The sequence below is a fragment of the Schistocerca piceifrons genome, chromosome 1 (assembly GCF_021461385.2).
Source record: "Schistocerca piceifrons isolate TAMUIC-IGC-003096 chromosome 1, iqSchPice1.1, whole genome shotgun sequence".
Classification (NCBI taxonomy): domain Eukaryota; kingdom Metazoa; phylum Arthropoda; class Insecta; order Orthoptera; family Acrididae; genus Schistocerca; species Schistocerca piceifrons.
In genome coordinates, this window is record NC_060138.1 from 573,697,554 (window position 1) to 573,719,946 (window position 22,393).

The 22,393-nt window shown below is 39.8% G+C and overlaps 2 protein-coding genes across 2 annotated transcripts in view; one reads left to right on the forward strand and one right to left on the reverse strand.

The window, feature by feature from the left end:
* Window positions 1–8,441, forward strand: part of LOC124804863 — a 178,137-nt gene extending 169,696 nt beyond the window's left edge. The window contains exon 12 of the mRNA XM_047265229.1: window positions 7,816–8,441. Within this exon, the coding sequence (XP_047121185.1) occupies window positions 7,816–8,010 (195 nt within the window). The 3' untranslated portion in view covers window positions 8,011–8,441. The remainder of the gene's footprint in view (window positions 1–7,815) is intronic.
* Window positions 8,442–18,742: 10,301 nt separating this feature from the next.
* On the reverse strand, window positions 18,743–19,312 carry LOC124752643. Its single transcript, XM_047249001.1, has one exon. The coding sequence runs from the start codon at window positions 19,310–19,312 to the stop codon at window positions 18,743–18,745; it is 570 nt and encodes a 189-aa protein (XP_047104957.1).
* Window positions 19,313–22,393: the final 3,081 nt, after the last annotated feature.

Below are 22,393 nucleotides of genomic sequence, written 5' to 3' on the forward strand. Positions count from 1 at the left end.
CAGCATTTCCATACGTTCCATCCGCAACTTAGAAGACTTGGCGCACTCCACTAGCCACTTGTTTGTCCAATATTGCAGCTCCAAGGATAGGTTTACACACTTCTTAGCACAGCACACATGTTTGGTGTTAGCCGAACTGTCACTCGGTGAAGTGAAAGGAATATGTTTGTTAAGGGAGGGGTAAAACACAGTATTTTGCACAAAATCTAGTGACAACTGATAGTGCTTGAGGAAATCAATTCCGAGAATAGGTTCTTCAATTGTTGACACTAGAAACGTTCACTCCAGCTTGCACTCGGGCGAAAGTTTCACTGTATACAAAGTGGAACCCGAACACTGTAGGGTAGACAAGTTCACTGCACGAAGTACTGTTTTGTGTGGTTGCAATTTATTGGCTGCTAGGCGAACCGGCAGCAAAGAGATGTCTGCGCCAGTGTCTACCAGAAAACATACACCTGATCGTAAATTGCGAACATAGACTCGACCACACTTACTGTTATTGTCCGAAACGGAGTGCAACGTGGGATGGTGCCCGTTGTTTACATCGCAGGAGGTGGCACCGTAGCCTACCTGCGGTTGGAGTTTGGGTAAGAACACGGTGACTGGCATTTGCGAGCTTGCTCCCCGAATCTCGCGTGGAAGAAACAGTAAGGTTGGGCGGGCCTGTGCCCTTGTGGGTAGTTGCTAGGTGACGGAGTATGTGCCCCAGAGTCTTCCACAGAGGCCGATGCACTGTCGTTGCGAGGAGTTGAAGGTGCAGGCAGGGCGGCTAGTTTAAAAAACTTGTTATCAGCAGCACCAGACAAGGGCGTGGCGTCAGAAAGCGTCTTAGTGCAGTCACGTCCAGAATGCAGTGCACGGAGCTCACGTTGCCTGGCGGAGTATGCTCTGTCGGCGGCGCGTAAACGATCATTTACTGGCCTATCTTCATATACAGAGATTGCAGTCTGGACAGGCAAAGGCAGCTTTTCAGTCCAGATTTCTGCGAGCGTGTCATCAGGCATAACTTGCTCTTCGACGAGAAGACGGATGCACCGCCACAGCTGGGACGGAGACCTGTCGCCGAGGCACTCTTCGTAGATGAGCTGTCGCACATTTTCTCTCCTGGTTTTAGAGACGCACTCCAGTATCGTTTGTTTCGCCACAGCATACTTCCCTGCTAGGGGGGGGTGCTTTGACCAGATCATAAATTAAATCGACGCGGTCGTGAAGGTGGTTCATGAGGCAGGCGAAGCGTGCGTCGTCGTCCAAAGCACAGACATTGAATGTTTGCTCAACCAGGTTAAACCAGAACACCAGGTGAGCGGGTTTGAAGTCTGGTAATTTCGGCAGATTCGGCACTGCAGTCACTGCAGAGGTGCGCCTATTACTTCGGACGGAAGTAGAGCATGCAGAAGATTGCGAGTTCGGATTATTGGCGTCCCATAATGCGGGAATCGCGAAATTCACTTGACGCCGGGGGGGGGGGGCGGCTGAGAAGCGACACACGCTCGAACGGTGTGAGGATCGTAGTCAAAATGTGCATTCTCATTGATGTGGTAGCTCGGAGAGAAGCCACAAGTGCTTAAGTACGCCAGTGAATGTCCGTTATGCACACAGTATTCACTCGACCGTGAGTGGTGGGGCTGGTTGTAGATGTCGGAGTAATTACTATTCAGCACAGAATTGTTGACCTGATTAGAAGCAACACAAGGATCCCACACACGTCCACTAGGATGCACACTCGGTGTGATATTTGCTGTTTGGCGAGCATTGAACACCTGTTGACTAGCCTGCGCGGAAGGATACACATGTGGCGGGAACTGATTCGAGTTTGAATTTACTACTGGATTTTCCAAAGTAGCAAAACCTCGCTCGACGCCACGAACTGTATTGAATTGTGTGTTCAACACAGGAGTAGAAATGTTCCAACCAACACTCTGTGGAGAACACGTGGGAAGGTTCAGGCTAACAAAGCCAGAGTCCACGACCGTTGGCGATTGGAAGAAACTGGCGGCACTCGATGAATTCCACTGCATGTTCTGGCTGAAGGATTCCGAAGATTCTTGCGGCATGTCCACTACGACGGCAGGAGTGCTGGAGAGATGTTGCTGGAATCCGGGCAGTGGTGAATGCTGAAAGGCCATTGTGTGGAGCTGAACAAAGGCCCTTGCGATCGCGGAGAAACCAGACACGGTAGGCGCGTAAATAACCTTCAGGCGGTAACTCGGACGTGTATTACACAAAAATGGGGTCACCAGTGAGGGAATATGGTATAGTTGTAGGTAAACAACTAGAATTCTCTCATATACAGATTTATTCACACTTAGCGTCTACACAGATACAAGTCCGGAGGCTAACTGCCGTTAGCGTCCAACATGCTCTCCAAAGCCCTCTCCTCAAAGATAGCACACTTACGCACAGAACAAATATCGATTTTTATGGTGCTCTACGCCACAAGTTCTTTACCATTTTACTTCAAATTTTCTTAAGATACTCTAATAAAATTTGGATGGCCATAGACTATATATCTTTTAAATATATATAATACAAATGTTGTTAGCAAGAGTCTCAAAGTTCTTGATCAATTTACTTGAAATTTTTGCACAATCCTCCAATAAACATTCAGACAAACATAGGCTATATATATTCTTAAACAGTTCTGTACAGGTTTTCTGTAGAAACCAAATGCAAGAGAGAAAATCTGGCTGTGAAAATGTGTTGTTTAGTTTTCTTTCTCACAGTCAATTTTAATTATGATATCAGGGCATTTAAACCATTAGCCAAATTGTTTTTCTTTTTTATTCTTTCTCTTTGTATATAATTTTAAACAAAATTTCTCTTCATTTTATTGCTCACAGTCAGTTTTAATGGAAAACGGGAAAGTTGTGATTGCATTTTATAGGCTTGTGGTTATAATACTACTACAGAAACTGAATGATCTGAAACTTTGTAACCCTAACTGTAAGCAGATTAAAAACATGTGAAAAACTGTCATTGAAGCTACTGATTTGCCAGATCCAGCACTGGAGGTCTCTCTCATATTCTGTATACCAATGGTCCCAACAAACTTACCCATTCATTTTAAGAGACTTCAATTTCCAATCAAGGTTTTGTTTGCAACATCACTAAACAAGGCTCTATGTCTGAGAAAAGAGGAGGTGGACAGAGAGGATGGAGGAAATGAACTTAAGAGATGGGGAAGGGGGTGAATGACAGAGAGAGGGAGGAGGAGGTGATGAGCAAAGAAAGGAGGGAGGAGGAGCAGATGGGCAAATATAGTGTGTAGGGGGAGACTGACAGAGAGAGGAGGCAGACAGACATTAGGACACACATCCAATTCACATACGCATTTAGCAATTGTGAAGCATTACCGTATTCACTAATCTACAACTAAAGCCAACTAACTCCTTTGTTTGATTAAATTTCAGTGTTTATTTCTGTGCAGTTATTATTAATTTTAGTCAATATTTTGTAAATTACAAAAAGGGGAGTAATAGATGTCAGTTCTAGATCCTTGTTTATCTGATGAAGTATAATGTAAGCTGTAGCATTGGTATATACAAGGTGTCCCAGGAGGAACAGTCAGTATCCAAGAATAGGGCAGGAACGATCATTTGAAGCAAAAAAGCCTAATAAACATGGGCTTAAAATGTGTACATTAAGAGCTATGAGCACTTTATTTTTGATGCTTTAAAATAAATCTCTTTGAATACAAATTCTTTGCTTTCCACATTTTGGGAAAAAGCATTGTGAACAGAAAGAAGAAAAAAAACTGTCTAGTAAACATGAGCTGCATACATTATGAGCTATCAGCAGTTGTTCAGTAGAAGAGATGTTTCACATTAGCAAAGATGAAAAAGTGCTCATAGCTCTTAATGTATGCACTTTAGAGCCCATGCTTACCATAATTTTTTTCTTGTATAGGTCCATACTACCACCTTTCAAAATATGGAAAGCAAAGAGCTTGAAGTAGAAGAGATTTGTTTCACAGTATTGAAAATGAGGAAGAGCTTATAGCTCTTAAGGTATACATTATAGAGCCCATATACACTAGACTTTTTCACTTTGAATGTTTGTTCCTGACATATCCCTGAATAATAACCATTCCCCCTTATACACTCTGTTTGTTCTTCAGTGTACTGCAGTTGGAATTTTGAGTGATGACAGACAATGTTTGGCTTGTTTTGCATGTCTATGTCTCACATTCCCCAACAGAAATGAGCATTTGGTAGTGTTATGAGCACTCTACTGTTAATGTTCTAGCCATTGTGAGCATGAAATGTGATCATAGTAAGTTATTTATTGAATTTTTATTCCATTTGTTGTGAGTTGTAATCACTGATAGTGGTGGTAAGTGACAAAGTTCATAAGGAATTGAGAGACTCAATTTGCAAGGTAATGCTTTCTTCATGAGCAAAGCACATGTACGTGTACATGACAACTGTCTCACGCAACCAGCAACAATGCGAACACTGTCCATCCTTCAGGCTGTATGAACCACCATCATTCATTAATCAGACTATAATATTGATTAAATAAATACCTTTTTCTGGAGCTCTCTGTGCAGATTTAATTGAAACTGAGTGAAAATCTTACACACGGTTCACCCTAATCTATCTACATCTGAAACTGATTTGTTCCTTTGCCTGGTGATCTCAGCAGGACCATCACAAAAGACTGGGGTGGGCTTAAGCAGCAAACTCTTGACAGAATTTGGAAAATGTGCTAAAGAGGCTCCAAGCTTGTGGCAATGCATGTATGTGGTGGAGGAGCAACATGATATCTAATGTTTCCCAGAAGATAATTTTGACTTCACTTATGTGTAAGAGCTTTCACTTTCAAATAGACTGTCTTTATTTTGGTGAGTTTATTGTTTTTTATTTGATAGTTGATGTTTTTAGACATATTCTTTCATTCCCTGCTATACTTGAAACTAAGTGCACATGCATTCACTGATATCCAGGTGGTGCCAAACTTCTGAATGTGAAATTTGAACCTTCATTTTGGCATTTTCTGCTCTGGCTACCAGTTGACCTTTTGTGCCACTGAATGCAAGTTTAAGCTCCATGAAATATCTTTAAACAAAATCAGAAATTAATGATATTCAAATAACTATTTGTCTAATGTTCTCCAAAGCAACTATGCAAAAGGCTTTCTTTCCAAATATACTCCCAATGCCTGCTTCTTTTCTAATATGGAAGCATACTGATCTCCTTTTTCTTTAGTATTTATGTCAGTTATTTAAAAATGTTCCCTTGGAAGCTTGTTGTAAAACTGCCAACATTACAAGAAAAATAAAATAGACTACTGTCACTATCATGCAGGCCTTTAGTATATATATATATATATATATATATATATATATATATATATATATATATATATATATATATATAAAAAAACAAAGATGATGTGACTTACCAAATGAAAGTGCTGGCAGGTCGACAGACACACAAAAAAACACAAACATACACACAAAATTCAAGCTTTCGCAACAAACTGTTGCCTCATCAGGAAAGAGGGAAGGAGAGGGAAAGACGAAAGGATGTGGGTTTTAAGGGAGAGGGTAAGGAGTCATTCCAATCCCGGGAGCGGAAAGACTTATCTTAAGGGGAAAAAAGGACGGGTATACACTCGCACACACACACATATCCATCCGCACATATACACACACAAGCAGACATATGTCTCAACTGATCAAAACTTTCTGATATTTTCATTAAAATGAATTTGTACTTGCTGAAAGAGGAGAAAATGAAGAAGAATGAATTATATATGATACTAGCTGACAAACCCAGCATTATATACATATTCATTCTGCCACTTTTCTATTAGAAACAAAAACAAAACATGAACTGTGTTTGTAGTGAAGTATCAAACAAACATTCATTGCCGTGTACTTCACAACACCTTTGAAATTATAAAATTGTCATGTAAAGTAATATGCATAATGTACAAATTTATCAGTACAGTATCCAAATCAAGAAATGTGATCCCAGACAGTTCCTGTATGCTGTGTGCAGCTGTTTCATATGTCCACAATACAATTTTGAAAATGCCTCTTCATAACTCTATAGATGGCTACTGTTTTTGCCTACAGTTCTTTGTGCTTTGCAGTTGAAAGCTGACAAAAAGCATTGCCAGGTGTCAGGGATTTCCTTAAGTTGACTTGACTGTAGGAGTGTCTTAGTGGTAAAGAATAAAATAAATGTAATTAAATTTCATGCATGATGCAACATGTTTTCACGTATCTCAGTGTTTTGAAGTCGTATCTCTTGAACTATGAATTGGAGAATGATATATGTGTGGTTGTAGCTACTTTCAGCAGCATATGTGGGTGCTGTCTGTGAGATATGTTAAGAGCAGAGTTACGAGGTGCATTCAAGTTCTAAGGCCTCCGATTTTTTTTCTCCGGACTGGAAAGAGATAGAAACATGCGCATCGTTTTAAAATGAGGCCGCGTTCATTGTCAATACGTCCCAGAGATGGCAGCACTGTACAGCAGATGGAATTTTACGGCCAGCGGTGATAATGAGAACTGTTTTAAATACTTAAAATGGTGACGTTTTCCTTACTTGAACAGCGTGCAATCATTCATTTTCTGAATTTGCATGGTGTGAAACCAATTGAAATTCATCGACAGTTGAAGGAGACATGTGGTGATGGAGTTATGGATGTGTCAAAAGTGCGTTCGTGGGTGCGACAGTTTAATGAAGGCAGAACATCGTGTGACAACAAACCGAAACAACCTCGAGCTCGCACAAGCCAGTCTGACGACATGATCGACAAAGTGGAGAGAATTGTTTTGGGGGATCGCCGAATGACTGTTGAACAGATCGCCTCCAGAGTTGGCATTTCTGTGGGTTCTGTGCACACAATCCTGCATGATGACCTGAAAATGCGAAAAGTGTCATCCATGTGGGTGCCACGAATGCTGACGGACGACCACATGGCTGCCCATGTGGCATGTTGCCAAGCAATGTTGATGCGCAACGACAGCATGAATGGGACTTTCTTTTCTTCGGTTGTGACAATGGATGAGATGTGGATGCCATTTTTCAATCCAGAAACAAAGCTCCAGTCAGCTCAATGGAAGCACACAGATTCACCGCCACCAAAAAAATTTCGGGTAACCGCCAGTGCTGAAAAAATGATGGTGTCCATGTTCTGGGACAGCGAGGGTGTAATCCTTACCCATTGCGTTCCAAAGGGCCTACGGTAACAGGTGCATCCTACGAAAATGTTTTGAAGAACAAATTCCTTCCTGCACTGCAACAAAAATGTCCGGGAAGGGCTGCGCGTGTGCTGTTTCACCAAGACAACGCACCCGCACATTGAGCTAACGTTACACAACAGTTTCTTCGTGATAACAACTTTGAAGTGATTCCTCATGCTCCCTACTCACCTGACCTGGCTCCTAGTCACTTTTGGCTTTTTCCAACAATGAAAGACACTCTCCGTGGCTGCACATTCACCAGCCATGCTGCTATTGCCTCAGCGATTTTCCAGTGGTCAAAACAGACTCCTAAAGAAGCCTTCGCCGCTGCCATGGAATCATGGCGTCAGCGTTGTGAAAAATGTGTACGTCTGCAGGGTGATTACGTCGAGAAGTAACGCCAGTTTCATCAATTTCGGGTGAGTAGTTAATTAGAAAAATAAATCGGAGGCCTTAGAACTTGAATGCACCTCGTAGTAGCAAAGAAGTAATAGATTTAAATTTCATGCACAATGCGGCAGTTTTTGGTGCATATCTGTGTCTATGTGGATCATATTGCCAGAAACCCTAGTCCTCCTGAAGCAATTGTAGTGATATGTGATTTTTATCTTTTCCAGCTTCTAACAGGTGACTGGAATATTGACTGGAACAGTCTCTTGCAGACATCACTGAACATCACACCTGATAGTTTGTGGGCACAGTTAGTACTAAGGCCAGAATTTCAAGATTCACCATTAGATCTCAGTCAACATGATGCTGCTGTCACTGCTGCTTTGAAAGCAATTTTTCAACAGTTCTCTAACACATCATAACTCTGCATATGTATTATTCTAAAACAAAAAAAGTTTCTTGCCAACTGTAAAAAGATGAGCAATGATATACAATCCTGTACTTCAGTGAGACTCACACAAATGTATTTAATCAGTAATGTTTCGCATTTTTAAAGAGAAAAGTTGAAATGCGTACTATCAACAAGAGTCAAGGTGATAATCATAAATCCGGGGCTAGTTGGCCATCCTGGTATGCCTATCATCTACTTGGTGCTTGCTCCGTTCTGTGCTTAGTGAACTATCAACATATAGACATCTATGAGATCCACATGTTAATAAGTATGGTGGTTTCCCAATGAGTGCCTCACAACCTCCTCCCTATATATATTTGGTCTGCTTGTGTCTGTGTATGTGCGGTTGTATATGGGTGTATGTGCGAGTGTATACCTGTCCTTTTTTCCCCCTAAGGTAAGTCTTTCCGCTTCCGGGATTGGAATGACTCCTTACCCTCTCCCTTAAAACCCACATCCTTTCATCTTTCCCTCTCCTTCCCTCTTTCCTGACGAAGCAACCGTGGGTTGCGATAGCTTGAATTTTGTGTGTATGTTTGTGTTTGTTTGTGTGTCTATCGACATGCCAGCGCTTTTGTTTGGTAAGTCACATCATCTTTGTTTTTAGATATATTGGGAGCAGGTTGTGAGGATTCATTGAATTTATAAATTACCTTGTTCATGGTCTTCAGCTTTTGTGAAACACAGCATAAGTTTTATGTTGGTGGGATGTGGCAGAGATTTGCTTAAAATAACATTCAATAAGATGGCACTCATTAAAAGCTACATAACAAATGCACACTGAGTTCAATCTGTTGTCAAAATCTTCCAGTATATTAAAAGACATCACTGGAATATCAAATGTCACTGCTCTTCATATAAAGCACTTTAGTGTATTTTGCTATCTACTTTGTTGTTACCTACTGATATTACAGAACACTGTCTTTATAAATAGTTTAATGATTTGTTGATATTGAGAGACAGTAGATATTTGAGATCGACCACAAATTTAAGTACATTATACTACTAAAGGGAAAACTGAAAAAAATAAAAATGTAATATAAGGATATGTATCAATCATGGAAGCACAATCCATATGGAGTACAATCAATCTTATGTAATTTCCTTATTAAAAATGTAAAAAGAAATCAATTAATAAAAACAATATAAAGAAAAGAATCAAATATTGATAAAATTATTTAATAAGTATATCTAAAACCAAAGATAATGTAACTCACCAAATGAAAGCGTTACTCTTCCTGCGCATGTATCTTAAATAAACCAAAAATCTTTAGTCATTCTTGAAGCACGTAACGATGTCCTCTGCTGTATTTTATGCACATTCCTCAAGCATGCAGCATCAGTATTTGGGCATAGTCTGACAGCGTTAAGACAATACACAGTAGTTGAAGTGGATGGGGTAACTTCTGTGAACGATGTTACTTCCCATGTTTTGGTGTGGGAAGTTCGGTTGAATCACAGTTAAAATAAGACACCTCTTTTAAATTACGCATTTCTACTTCATTAATGAAGTTACTATAGGTGAACATGGAGTCAACCTATTTACAACAAGAATTGTCACACTCGTTGATGTACTTCGTTGGGAATCCTATATAATTTCATTGTGAGGAGCATACGATCTGCAGAGTTGAAAGCAGCCTGACCCCTAATGAAGGAGGCCTGCCACCTACTGAGCAGCCCACCACCGGCGAGCACATGCGGAGTCATGATTGGTGCAGGTCAGTGTGCAAATGGGTGTCACAACAGCCTCCCAAATTAAAGATCACTCTCAGCAACACAAGAGACACTAACACCTCAGGTGCACATCCTCAACGATCACCCTGAGATGAAAGGTAAAAAGGTGGGGAAAAGATTAGTCCCACTAAGGCTGCAACCTGAGAATAAACCCCAAGGCGTAAAATACTTGCAATTTTCTCATAATTTTTTCTTTAGCTATACATTTACCACATATAAATTCAATGCTCTTGTCTTTTCTTTAGCTATGTATATTATTTATGTGCAAAATTTGTAACAGCAATCTAAAGAAATACCTTAAAATGGTAAGATTGAACAAAAGAAACTACCTGCTTTTTTTAAGAGAAGGGATATAAATGCAATAAAAATAAAAGTTGTTAAAACCTACGGCTGGAAAGGGTAGTTAGCATGCCCTCAAACAGCTTGCTCCTCCCCCTTATGGAGAAGACTGTGGGTGGGAGGGGTGAGGGGGGGGGGGGTGCTTGTATAGCAGTGGAGTGATTTGCATCTGCTAATATTAATAAAAATAAGATACAGTGTTAAGCCATGTTGTTAATGATATGCCATACCCATGCTTCTAAATATGTGTTACTCAGGGAATATAGTTGATAGTTATTTATCTGTGTTATTTCTTTGAGACAAAATTGTTATTCTAAAACCAGTTAAGAATAATCAATGTACACCCTGTGCCTTGTTGTCTTTCCTATACCCCAGGAAAATTAAGAAAAATAGGGGAAATAATGTATAAGATTTTGAAACTTTAGGAAAATACTCATACTGGATGTAGTAGTGAGAAACAGAAAAGTTCTCTCCCCTAATGGGTGAGTGTCTGCCTCCACCAAACCAATTCAATTTTTTGAACTTTATTTTTCTGTTTTTATGAAAAACAGTTCATGTTTCAAAGACATCTATTATGACAAAAAATATTTCTAGTGAAATTCTGCTCAAAGAAGTTCATATGCATGTTTTAAACAAGATAAACACGTTAGGATTACAGAAGACCACTCACCAAAAAACAGAAGTATTGAGTTGTTGATAGACACGAACAAAAGAAAGAAAACTTGCTTGCTGGAGGGGGGGGGTGGCAGGTATACGGGCTGGCACAATTGTAGCATCCAGAGAGAAGGGGCACGGGGACAGAAATTGTTGGAACAGAGAATATGTTGTAAGGATAACTCTGGTCTGTGAGGTTAGAAAAGCTAGTGGTGGAGGGGAGGATCTATATAATCTGGGTTATGAACCAGCCATTAAAATCGATCATTTTATGTTCAGCTGCATGTTGTGCCACAAGTATGGTCTACTTTGCTTTTGGCCACAATTTGGGGGTGGCCATTCATCCTGGTGGACAGCTGGTTGGTAGTCATACAATACAGAAAACTGTGCAGTGACTGCACCAGAGCTGGTATATGATGGCTGCCTTCACAGGTGGCCCAGTCTCTGATAGGGTACGTAGGATAAGCCAGTGACTTGACTAGAGTAGTAGATGCTGGTGGGTGGATTATGCAGAACTTGTACTTTGGTGTGCCACATGAATATGATCTCTGTGATAAGCAGATGAGAGTGGGAGTGGCACAGAGATAGACTAGGATGCTATGTAGGTTGAGTGGGCAGTGAAACACCACTTTAGGAGGGGTGTGTAGATTCTTAGGTAGGATGTCCCTCTTTCAGGGCCCTGGTGAACAATACGGTTCATTTGTTCCAGTCTAGAGTGATATTGGGTGATGAGGGGGCACTCATTTTAGCTGATTCTTAGGGATGGTGGGAGGATTGGAGATGTGTGAGGATATGGTATTGGAAATTTGTTTGTGGACTAGATTGGGGAAATGTTGCTGTCTGCAAAGGCCTTCGTAAGCCCTTCAGCATACAGGGCAAGTGTGTTCTCCTCAGGTGGCTAAGCTGTATGGGGGGGATTTTTTTGTGTGGAAGGGATGGCAGCTGTCGACATTGATGTTGATTAAGGTGTGGATGGAGCCATCAGAGAGGTGGAAGTCATCTTCCAGGAAGGTGGCACATTGTGTAGAGGAGGACCTGGTGAAGCAGATAGGAGAAAGGGTGTTGAGGTTCTGAAGGAATGTAGGTAGGTTGCCTTGGTACCAATAGTGTGGCCCCCATTTCTAACAGAGGAGGGGTTTGAGACCAGTTTAGCACAGCAGTCTTGATGACAACAGTCTTTTGCAGCTACTGAACACAAAACATTGTTGATATGTTCAGCAACTTTTCTGCAAAAATCATAATCACATTTCTCTACTTTCTCAGGCAGTGTGCATTTCAGAGTTAATTGTATCATTGACATCAATATCTTAGTGAAACTCTTGTGAGGGTGTTCAGTGATACAGAAAAGTGCCTAACACCAGCCAGATGCATGTCAAAAGATGTTGCTGAGGTATCCTGTCACAGTACTGCATAGCAGAAGAGAGATCAGGCTGAAATTGAAACCCTGTGGCATCATGTTTACTGCTACAAATAAACTACAGTGGTGCTATCTTTTTGTTTGGTCATCAGCCTACGCAGTTACAGATATGAGATGACAGTGTAAACTTTCACATGAGGCCCCCCACCCTTCCCCCACTCACCAGCCATACACCATGAAGTGAACTGTCATATAACCATCTCTCAACCACATCATTTACATTTACAATACCTATGGCTTAAGTTAAACAATCAAGTCAGTGCCCCAACTAGACATTTCCATTTCAATGACAGAAATTTTGTCATTAATGTTATCTTGTTAACTACACAGAAGCAGAGTCTCTATTATGAAGTTATTCTTCCCAAACATGTTTGCAGACATAAGTAAATTATTGCCCAGATTATCCTAAAATGATGAATTCGTTGTCTCAGAAGACCTGAAATTCCGGCAGCCTTTGCTCCTGAAGCATAAACCAGGTAAGTAACATAGCCCTATGATATGTTATATTATTTTAAACTGTATTCATCCAAGACAAAAGAAATGACTTCATTCTTGTAGGTTTACATCCAAATCAGTTGATGGCCTCTGATAAAGAATTTACATCATCATACTATGCACACCTGATAAACAAGTTTTAGCCACAATCCATTTCATCTTCTGTATCTCTCTCACTGTAATGTTACTGGAAACTTATTACCTATAGACATACTGTCACTGAAGAAACAAATACAACGTAACTGACTTTGCTTTTGCATAAATTTAAAAATTTGCACAGGCACAGATCATTGTTGTGTGGAGAGCAGTTCTTGTACCAAGACTTCAGCTGATGGAAATTGGAATGATCTCTTCAATTACAAACTGTTGCTCACTAGAAAGCAGTGCTTCAACATGGATTTCTGTCTTGACAGTTATTCACAGTGCCAGCCACTCCACCAATTGTTGATTCTCTGCAAGCCTTCCTGCACTTTGCTGTAGTCATCCAGCTTCTAAGCCTCCATATAGACAAATAGCCACATGTAACAACTGAAGCTCCAGTTAAGCAGTATTTCATTCTTTTACAGTTACACGGAATTTCCATATTTTTTTTTAGCTTGTTTGATCTAAGCACTATTTTTTCCACCTCCATTTGCATTGTAAGGAAATGAAAATCCATCATTCTGGCAGAAACAGCTGTGCCACACATGCCAGCTGAAGAAAATCAGAAAAGGAAAGCAGATACACTGAAATAAATAATAGTTATGAAATCAAACTTACTATACCGTACTTCAATTGCCAATAAAATCTTTTTATACATATTTTTAGTTTGGGAATAATTCTCAAACATACTGATGAACAGAAACTGTCATGAATTTCAATTAAGAAGAAAACTACTTCTGCAAAAACAGTTTGTGTAGCATAAGCCAACTTTTGGTCAAAGAATCTGTCAATTTAATATCAGTTTCAAATTAATGCTCTGAACAAATTTCCTCTCTGTTTATTTTTTTTACTTATCACTAATTTGGTTTGAGGCAACATTCGGTTGGCTGAGCTACTCAGCCACAGATCTAATGCAAAAAGCCTTGTGGAAGATTGTGTCCATCTTGATGGAGACCATATAGTAAGAGATAAGCTCCACTCTTGGCAAGATATGCATTGCATGAACTGTCTGTTGGTAGAAACCTGATAGTCTGTTCTTACTACTGTGGTCAATAGGACATTAAACACTGATCTTCACACAATGGAAAATCTGTTATGTAATAATGACAACGTTAAGAAAATGGTAGTTACTACTCACCATACAGCGGAGATATTGAATATATGTTGCCTAATTGTGATGAATGCCTGGTTGGCTGAAAACTTTGTTTGACAATCTTTTAGTTGTGCCTAACTGTGAATCAGTGGTGAGTAGCAACTATCCTTTTTGTAATATTGTCAAGCATTAATCTTCCTTTTTTATTGCTGTGAGACGATGAAGCAATTCAAGTACACTTATTGGTGTCACTATTTTAAATCAGAAAACTGCTTTTGTTGTTATAACCAGTGCTTGATTTGTGATGGTTTACCGTACCGATACCTTTGATAAAAATCCATTAAAATAATGTTTTAAGACAGTAATTTAAAAAAAAGTCCCTAGTAGGTCACAGTACTGGTATTACTACTACTTTACAAATCAAGCACTGGTCATAACAGTTGCTACTTCTGCTTGTTCTGTTTCTGAAAGATCATGTCATATCCAAAAGGTCAAACCAATCTGAACATATCTAGAAGAAACTGTTGTAAATTAGTGTTCATTTTCACAGCCCATTATGTACTCTCACAGACTGATCAATTCAAAATTACAAGCAGAGGAGAGGTGATGTGTGGAAAGAACACACAACAAATAAGAAGCTGTGTATCATTGCTGAATGTGTTACAGTTGGCTCATTATACGTTATTCTAAACATATAAACAGTGAATCTTTGATGAGGTTTCTATGACAATGGATATTCAGTATTTGTTCATCCCATTCACATTCGGATTGCTGGAAGTTATGCAGTCAAAAAGATTGGTTCAGTAACATCTGAACTTCATGGAATATTTCCTCGCAACACAAGAGAAATGTAGGTTCAAGTTGCAGTCCGGCTGAAATTTTCATATGTCACTAATAGGTGTTACATTTATACCTAATACAGCTGATGTCTAACAGTTCATAGTAAGTGAATAAATTTTGAATAATTAAATATATTATAACAAAACATTCAACATTCCATGCAGAACCAACTATACAATATTTTAATTTCGTACTTTTCACAGCTTTACTTTTGAAGAAATGTAAGCAACTCAGTCAAAAAATATTATCCTTGGACCTATAATGATTAGTGGATGGACCAATAAACTCTTCTCCCCCCCCCCCCCCATTCCAAGAGACACACACATAATGTAACATTATACAATTTTTCTGTAATTACTTTCTCTGGGCAGGGATGGGATCAGGTATTGTGAACAATATACACATAAAATGAGATGATATAACATACATAAGAGACATAATTCCTTTTGCAATAAACAAATTTATTGTACTGCAGTTGTTTTTAACATGTCAAATTCAAAAATTACATTCATTGCAACAGTGACTCCAACACAAGAGATACAAGTGTTATCCACTTCAATAAACATTTAATGACAGTGGGTTTTCACAGTGGAATGTAAACCATTTCATTTTCTTAAAGTGGTCAGCGCAAAACAAAGTGCCGCCCCGTGCGAGCTGCTAAATTGCAATACTGTGTTCGTCAACTTTCTGGTCATTTCCTGAGGGTAAAGATGTAGCTGCAGTAGCACCACTAGTTTCTATACTTTCAGGATCTATTTTTCCACCCTCGTCGCTGCTAGGCCGTTCTCTCTTTGTCTTGAAATATCGTTGTAGTGCATCCTTTTGCTTCTTATCGTCATCTTCCTTCAGCGCCCTCCTTTTCCTATATTCACTGCCAGACAGTCTTTTTCTACCGTGAAACTAACTGTTGACGTAAGTGTAGTAACTTCATTTGTAACACACTTCGCAGACAACTTCCTGAAATTCCACTGCACGTAAACAGAAAATTGTATTACTGTAGGATACATTGTTTAGGAGCTGAAGTAATAAGAATTGAGCCGCATGAAATTGAATTTCTGGCCGAATTTCACTACAGACGCAGGTGAAACAGTTAAAGAGTCGGGCGGAAGACAATGGAAGAGGAAGAATAAGGAGATGGATTAACATAATAATGCAATAAATACACACCTGGGCATCGACGGGTACTAATGCTAGTTGAAATATATTAACTCACTGCACTGCGGTTGTTCATTTCAAAGACATCTGTCGTAATTTCCATGTGTCAGTTTTTTCATGTCTGATTATGGAATAAGTGGTAACAAATTAGTCGTCACCGTATCACTTCACTTTATTTTCATTCTTGCTATTGGGACGACGCGTGCTTATTTGCCGACTTGCCAATTTTTGAAGTAACAGATAATAAGCAAAATAAATTTTCCTATTCTGCAATCTTGAAGGAGAAAAATTCTAACTTATGAGTAACGTGCATGCGTAATACTAATTGTATGTTATATGAAAAGCACTTACCAATTACATCCGATGTTGCAAGAAATTCAGACGCACCAGTTCTTCTGTTCTTATGAAACGCAATGAAGGTGCTTGTGACCAATCTTGATTTCCTCGGACAACTACCGAAACGAATTCTGTACTTTCCGTTGTACAGAATGCAACAATACCTGTTGCCCGGAAAAGTGAAGTGGTGATGCGGCAGTGCCAGGAACTAGGTCACGTGATGAGGTACAGTGAGGCTACAGTTAAACTAGCGCCCAAGAAGAACAAGCAAGAAGCTCATAAAGAGTATGTGACCGATGATATGGATAAATGTATTATCAGGCATTACGAATAGTAGAAAGAAATACGAATTTTGCGAAAACTGCAAAACTTTTGTCAAACAGAAATGAGTTTCAAAGCTAGCAAGGAAACCCTTAGAAGCAATGTTCTGTCTATGGATTTTCGTTTTAGAAGGTGTCAAAATTAACATTTTGATTTGAGCGGACTAGAGGGCATTGTTGCTAAAAGACCATACTTTCTCAGGTTTCCATCAGAATCAAAGCAACCAGTGGTTTACTAAGATGAAACATGAATTCACACGCATTATACAGTAAATAAATGTTGGCAAAGTGATAGTGTGCGAGTAGTTCAAAAATGGCTCTGAGCACTATGCGATTTAACTTCTGAGGTCATCAGTCGCCTAGAACTTAGAACTAATTAAACCTCACTAACCTAACGACAACACACACATCCATGCCCGAGGCAGGATTCCAACCTGCAACCGTAGCGGTCGTTCGGCTCCAGACTGCACCGCCTAGAACCGCACGGCCACTCCGGCCGATGTGCGAGTAGTGTTGTCAAACAAAAGTGCCGGTCAGAGTTCAATTGTTGTTCATGCAGGCGGAGACAGGTGTTTCATGGCTCAAAAACCAAAATGTCCGACTATCACTCAGAAACGGATAGCAAAAATTTTCATAATACGTCGAAACCCAACTTATGCCAGGTTTATTAGCAATGTCTTTGGTGGGTTCAAATGGCTCTGAGCACTATGCGACTTAACTTCTGAGGTCATCAGTCGCCTAGAACTTAGAACTAAATAAACCTAACTAACTTAAGGACATCACACACATCCATGCCCAAGGCAGGATTCGAACCTGCGACCGTAGCGGTCGCTCGGCTCCAGACTGCAGCGCCTAGAACTGCACGGCCACTCCGGCCGGCCAGCAATGTCTTTATCCCTTGTAATTACTTGCAGTGTATTTACCCAATCGGAATACTTCTAGCCATTGTAGGTGTTGGACGTGTTTTACTGTAGTAATGTTGAACCATTTTTTTCCATAATGCGGGAAGAATAAAACTAGGAAACTGCCATTGAAGGGCTTAACAAAATTGCCTCAGTCTTAACATGTAACCGCAGTATCGATCACTGCATTCGAATTTTCAAATTAGATTTCGTCTTCTATAAAATTAGTTGAGAGCAGACACACAGCACGTAACAGGCTGGTAGTGCTCCACTCATAAGAATACTGGCGTGTACGCCAGACTGCTTTCCCTTCCCCTCTCTGTTCCTCCGGCGTAAACATGGCAGTGCTGCCACAGTGGCAAGGAAGAAATTAGTTGTCCTCTCTCCCCTTGTTCAACAGAGGTGACCGTCAGGTAGCCGAGGTGCCATGCCACAGTTCCCGAAGCCGTTCCCTCCGAGGTTTGGTTTCGAATCCCCTCTTGGGCATGAATGTTGAGTTTGTCCTAAAAAAATAAAATAAAATAAACATAAAAATAAAAAAAGGGGTGCGCCAGATTTGTCACCCCTCGGAAAGTGCTGCCCCATGCGGCTGCACGTGGCTTGTGCAGGCCCTGTATGATATTACCATTGAGGCAGAGAATGTTTGGTTGTACAATCCTGTAGTTCTGGTGTGGTACTGGATTTGCATTGTGTTTCTGAAAATAAATCAAAAATATTGAATGAATTAGTGAATACTTTTTTATAGAACATGGCTTTAATGAAAAGAATTAACATAAGAAGAGTATCATCGCTACATGTCAAATTACAAAAGAGTTAAGTAAGTACTGATTAGTAACACAAATTTTGTATGTAGAATACACCACTCAGTCACCAGTGAGATATACAAATCTACCTCAAATGAAGTACCTCCATTTGAACAAATATTAAGTTGTCAAATGCTGAAGCACATATCCAGCTAATATGATAACATATTGCATCACATTGGAAGTGGGAAGCTGGAGATAGTGACACTAGTGTTTAACAACAGTTATTTTGTAGATGCATCTTCAAGGCATTAAGCATTCCCACAGCACATTCACATTATATACATTTACTAATATGGCATGATACAAACAGTGGTGTACCGTAGGTATGTGACGTGTTATGAAAGATTAACAGAAACATACATTTAAATACAAAAACTCGTTATATTTTACAATGTCTATTTCAAAATACATCGAGTTGCTAGGAATACCTACATCAAATTTCACTTAACGCTGTTATTAAGCTCAGTTAATCTACTTTCCTGGCTTTGATTTTCGCAAATTATCAATTAATTCCTCTAAGTTAAGTTTCGCTACCTCTTCATGTTCAGTCGATAGAATGGATAAATTTGACAAACGTTCCTGTCCCATGGATGATCTGAAATTATTATAGATGAGCTTTATTTTACTGAAACTTCGCTCACAAGAGGCCACCGTAACAGGAAGTGTTAAGTAAATTCTAAGAGCTATTTGGATATTCGGATATATATCTTCTAAAGAAAGCTCTTGAATCTTTTTGAGAATGTCAAGTGGTGTTGCTTTTTCAACATCGTTAATGAGTTCTTTAGCTTGCATTCGAAAAATTTCCAATTCTTGTGACAGATCAACTACATCTACATCATGCGAATATTTAATCCCAAAATCTGCAGCATGTGTAAGAAGAACATCAATTGGTTCTTTTTTTAGAGCTTCTCCCGTTAGAAAATAAAATTCTGAAGATATTGAAGCCATTGCCTCATACCTCTTAGTGAGTTCTGTCAGGATTTGATCATAAACCAAATTTATTTCCCTCTGAAACTCCTGTTTTTGCGTCGAGATAGTCATCATATGCATTTGTTTGTTTGAATCTGAAAAACGGTGGCTTATGATCTTCCGTCTTTTTTTTTTCAGCAAAATTATCATCGATACCGATTCCATGCGATTGCTTTGTTGTTTAGTCGATTGCTGGACCAATACCTTCATCTCGGATTTTTATAGTCAATTGCTGGACCAATACCTTCATCTCGGATTTCCTGAATCGTATTTGACAATCCCTTTTTCATTTTGCTAGCCTTGTCGACTGCAATAGTCTCTTTCTGAAGTGACTTGCTGATTTTATCAATCGAGACTAGAATCCTATCCCACAGATGCAAAAGACATAGGACTTTGAAGCCGATTTGCCTGATGAGTCCTTGACCCACCTGACGTTTCCAGGTTCCATTTGTATTGCTTAATATCAGCCATTTCCACCAGACTTGCAAACAGTTCGTCCTGTGTTATTTTTAAAGCGGTGACTGCTCTTCGTTTGGTTCACCACCTGGTGTCACAATGACTCTTCAACTTAACGTCGAAGTTACTTAACACAGCTGGCCACCTTCCTGTAGAGCCATTGAAGAAAGTAAATATCTTTTGAACTGTTCCAAAAAAAAAGTAATTATTAGAGGCGAAACAGCGGCAGCATGCGATCCGATAAGGTTTAAACTATGTGCAGCACATGGTACAAACCGAGCACTATCATTTTGTTTGAGAATCTGAGCTTGCACGCCGATATATTTTCCAGCCATATTGCTGCCATTATCATAGCCCTGACCTCTGCAATTAGCAATACTTAGCCCACCTTCTTTAAGTTTTTTAAGAATGTCTACTGAAATGCCTTCACCTGTTTTTTTCATTAGTGTTGATAAAGTCAATGAAACTTTCTTTAACTTGACACTTCCCATCTGACAAGTCAACAAATCTAATAACTTGGCTCATTTGCCCAATGTAAGCACTGTCTGGTGTGCAGTCAAAGATGATCGAAAAGTATTTTCCATTTTTTATTTGATTCAAGATTTCCTGCCTCACGTTACTTCCAATTAAAGTTATGAGCTCATTTTGGACTTTAGGAGAAAAGTAACAGAGTGCCATTTTATTTGATTTAACGTAAGCCATATGTTCTGCTAGTTTAGGTTGACAGTGACTTATTAGTTCTAATGTGCTTAAATAAAACTCCACAACTTGACTCGCCAGTGATTTCTTTCTTTGCTGTTCCTCGAAGTGGTAGATTATTCTTAGCACAAAATATAATTACATCTATGAATGGTGGGTTCCATGTGGTTCCCAAATCGTGCAGCGACTGTAAATCAAAAATTACCAAATATGATGGCTGAAGTCGATTTGAGAAAGTGAATAAATAAAACACGGTTATGCGACTGGTTGTTGCATATTTGGTAATTACATCTATGACTACTTTCAGTATGTTCCTCCACTTCTCTACCTCCTTCTGAATACTAAATCAAATGACTCTGACAAGGGAACCTCCCCATCGCACCCCCCTCCGAATTAGTTATAAGTTGGTACAGTGGATAGGCCTTGAAAAACTGAACACAGATAAATCAAGAAAACAGGAAGAAGTTGTGTGGAACTATGAAAAAATAAACAAAATATACAAACTGAGTAGTCCATGTGTAACATAAGCAACATCCAGGTTAGCCGTTAACCCATGAGCGCCGTGGTCCCGTGGTTAGCGTGTGCAGCTGCGGAACGATAGGTCGTTGGTTCAAGTCTTCCCTCGGGAGAAAATTTTAATTTTTTATTTTCAGACAATTATCAAAGTTCAGGCACTCACATATAATCAACTTCGCTCTCCAAAATTCCAGGACATGTTCAGATTTGCTTGGACATATGCAGGATTTGACGGTCTACACACGGAAAAATTTGAAAACATTAAAAACATATGTTTTGACAGAGCACAGACAAAACTGTGCGACTGTGAAACTGTTGCTCTTATGTTTTCATACTTTTTTGGGAGTGATTATCACATCCACAAGAAAACCTAAATTGGGCGAGGTAGAAGAATCTTTTTACCCAGTCACCAAGTGTAGAAGTTAGGTGGGTCGACAACATATTCCTGTCATGTGACGCACATGCCGTCACCAGTGTCGTATAGAATATATCAGACGTGTTTTCCTGTGGAGGAATCGGTTGACCTATGACCTTGCAATCAAATGTTTTCGGTTTCCATTGGACAGGCACGTCCTTTCAGCTACTAATCGCACGGTTTTGCGGTGCGGCCACAAAACACAGACACTAAACTTATTACACTGAACAGAGACGTCAATGAACGAACGGACAGATCATAACTTTGCAAAAATAAAGAAAATAAATTGTCACTCTAGGGAAGATTTGAACCAAGAACCTCTCGTTCCGCAATAACTCATGCTAACCACGGGACCACGGAGCTCCTGAACTCCAGCTCTCCTAGATGTTGCCTATCTTGCACATGGACTACTTAGTTTGTATATTTTGCTTAGTTTTTTCATAGTTCCACACAACTTCTTCCTGTTTTTTCGATCGATCTGTGTTCAGTTTTTCAAGGCCTATCCATTGTGCCAACTTACAACTAAATCTGAGGGGGGTGCGATGGGAAGGTTCCCTTGTGAGCACTATGGGACTTAACTTCTGAGGTCATCAGTCCCCTAGAACTTAGAACTACTTAAACCTAACTAACCTAAGGACATCACACACGTCCTTGCCCGCGGCAGGATTCGAACCTTTGACCGTAGCGGTCGTGCTGGTCCAGACTGAAGCGCCTTCTGAATACTTTCTTCAATTTTATCATCTAACAGTTTTCTTTTGTTTTAGTCGGTTTTGCAAATCTTTCCACTGCATGCAACACAACCTGTGGCTGGACGAGTATTCGTGATTGTAAATGAGAGGGTTTAGGTGTTTCCAGTCATTGAAGCCTTTATTAAAATCTGAAAATGAAAGTGACTTTCCATGATGATACTTCCTGAAGAGGAGACAGGGAAAACAAAATAGAGAATCTTCCGACTGGCTGTAAAGTAACCATTGTCTTCGCACACGTTCGCCATTTGTGAGCATTTTGTAAAACCATTTCCACATCTACATCCATACTCCGCAAGCCACCTGACGGTGTGTGGCGGA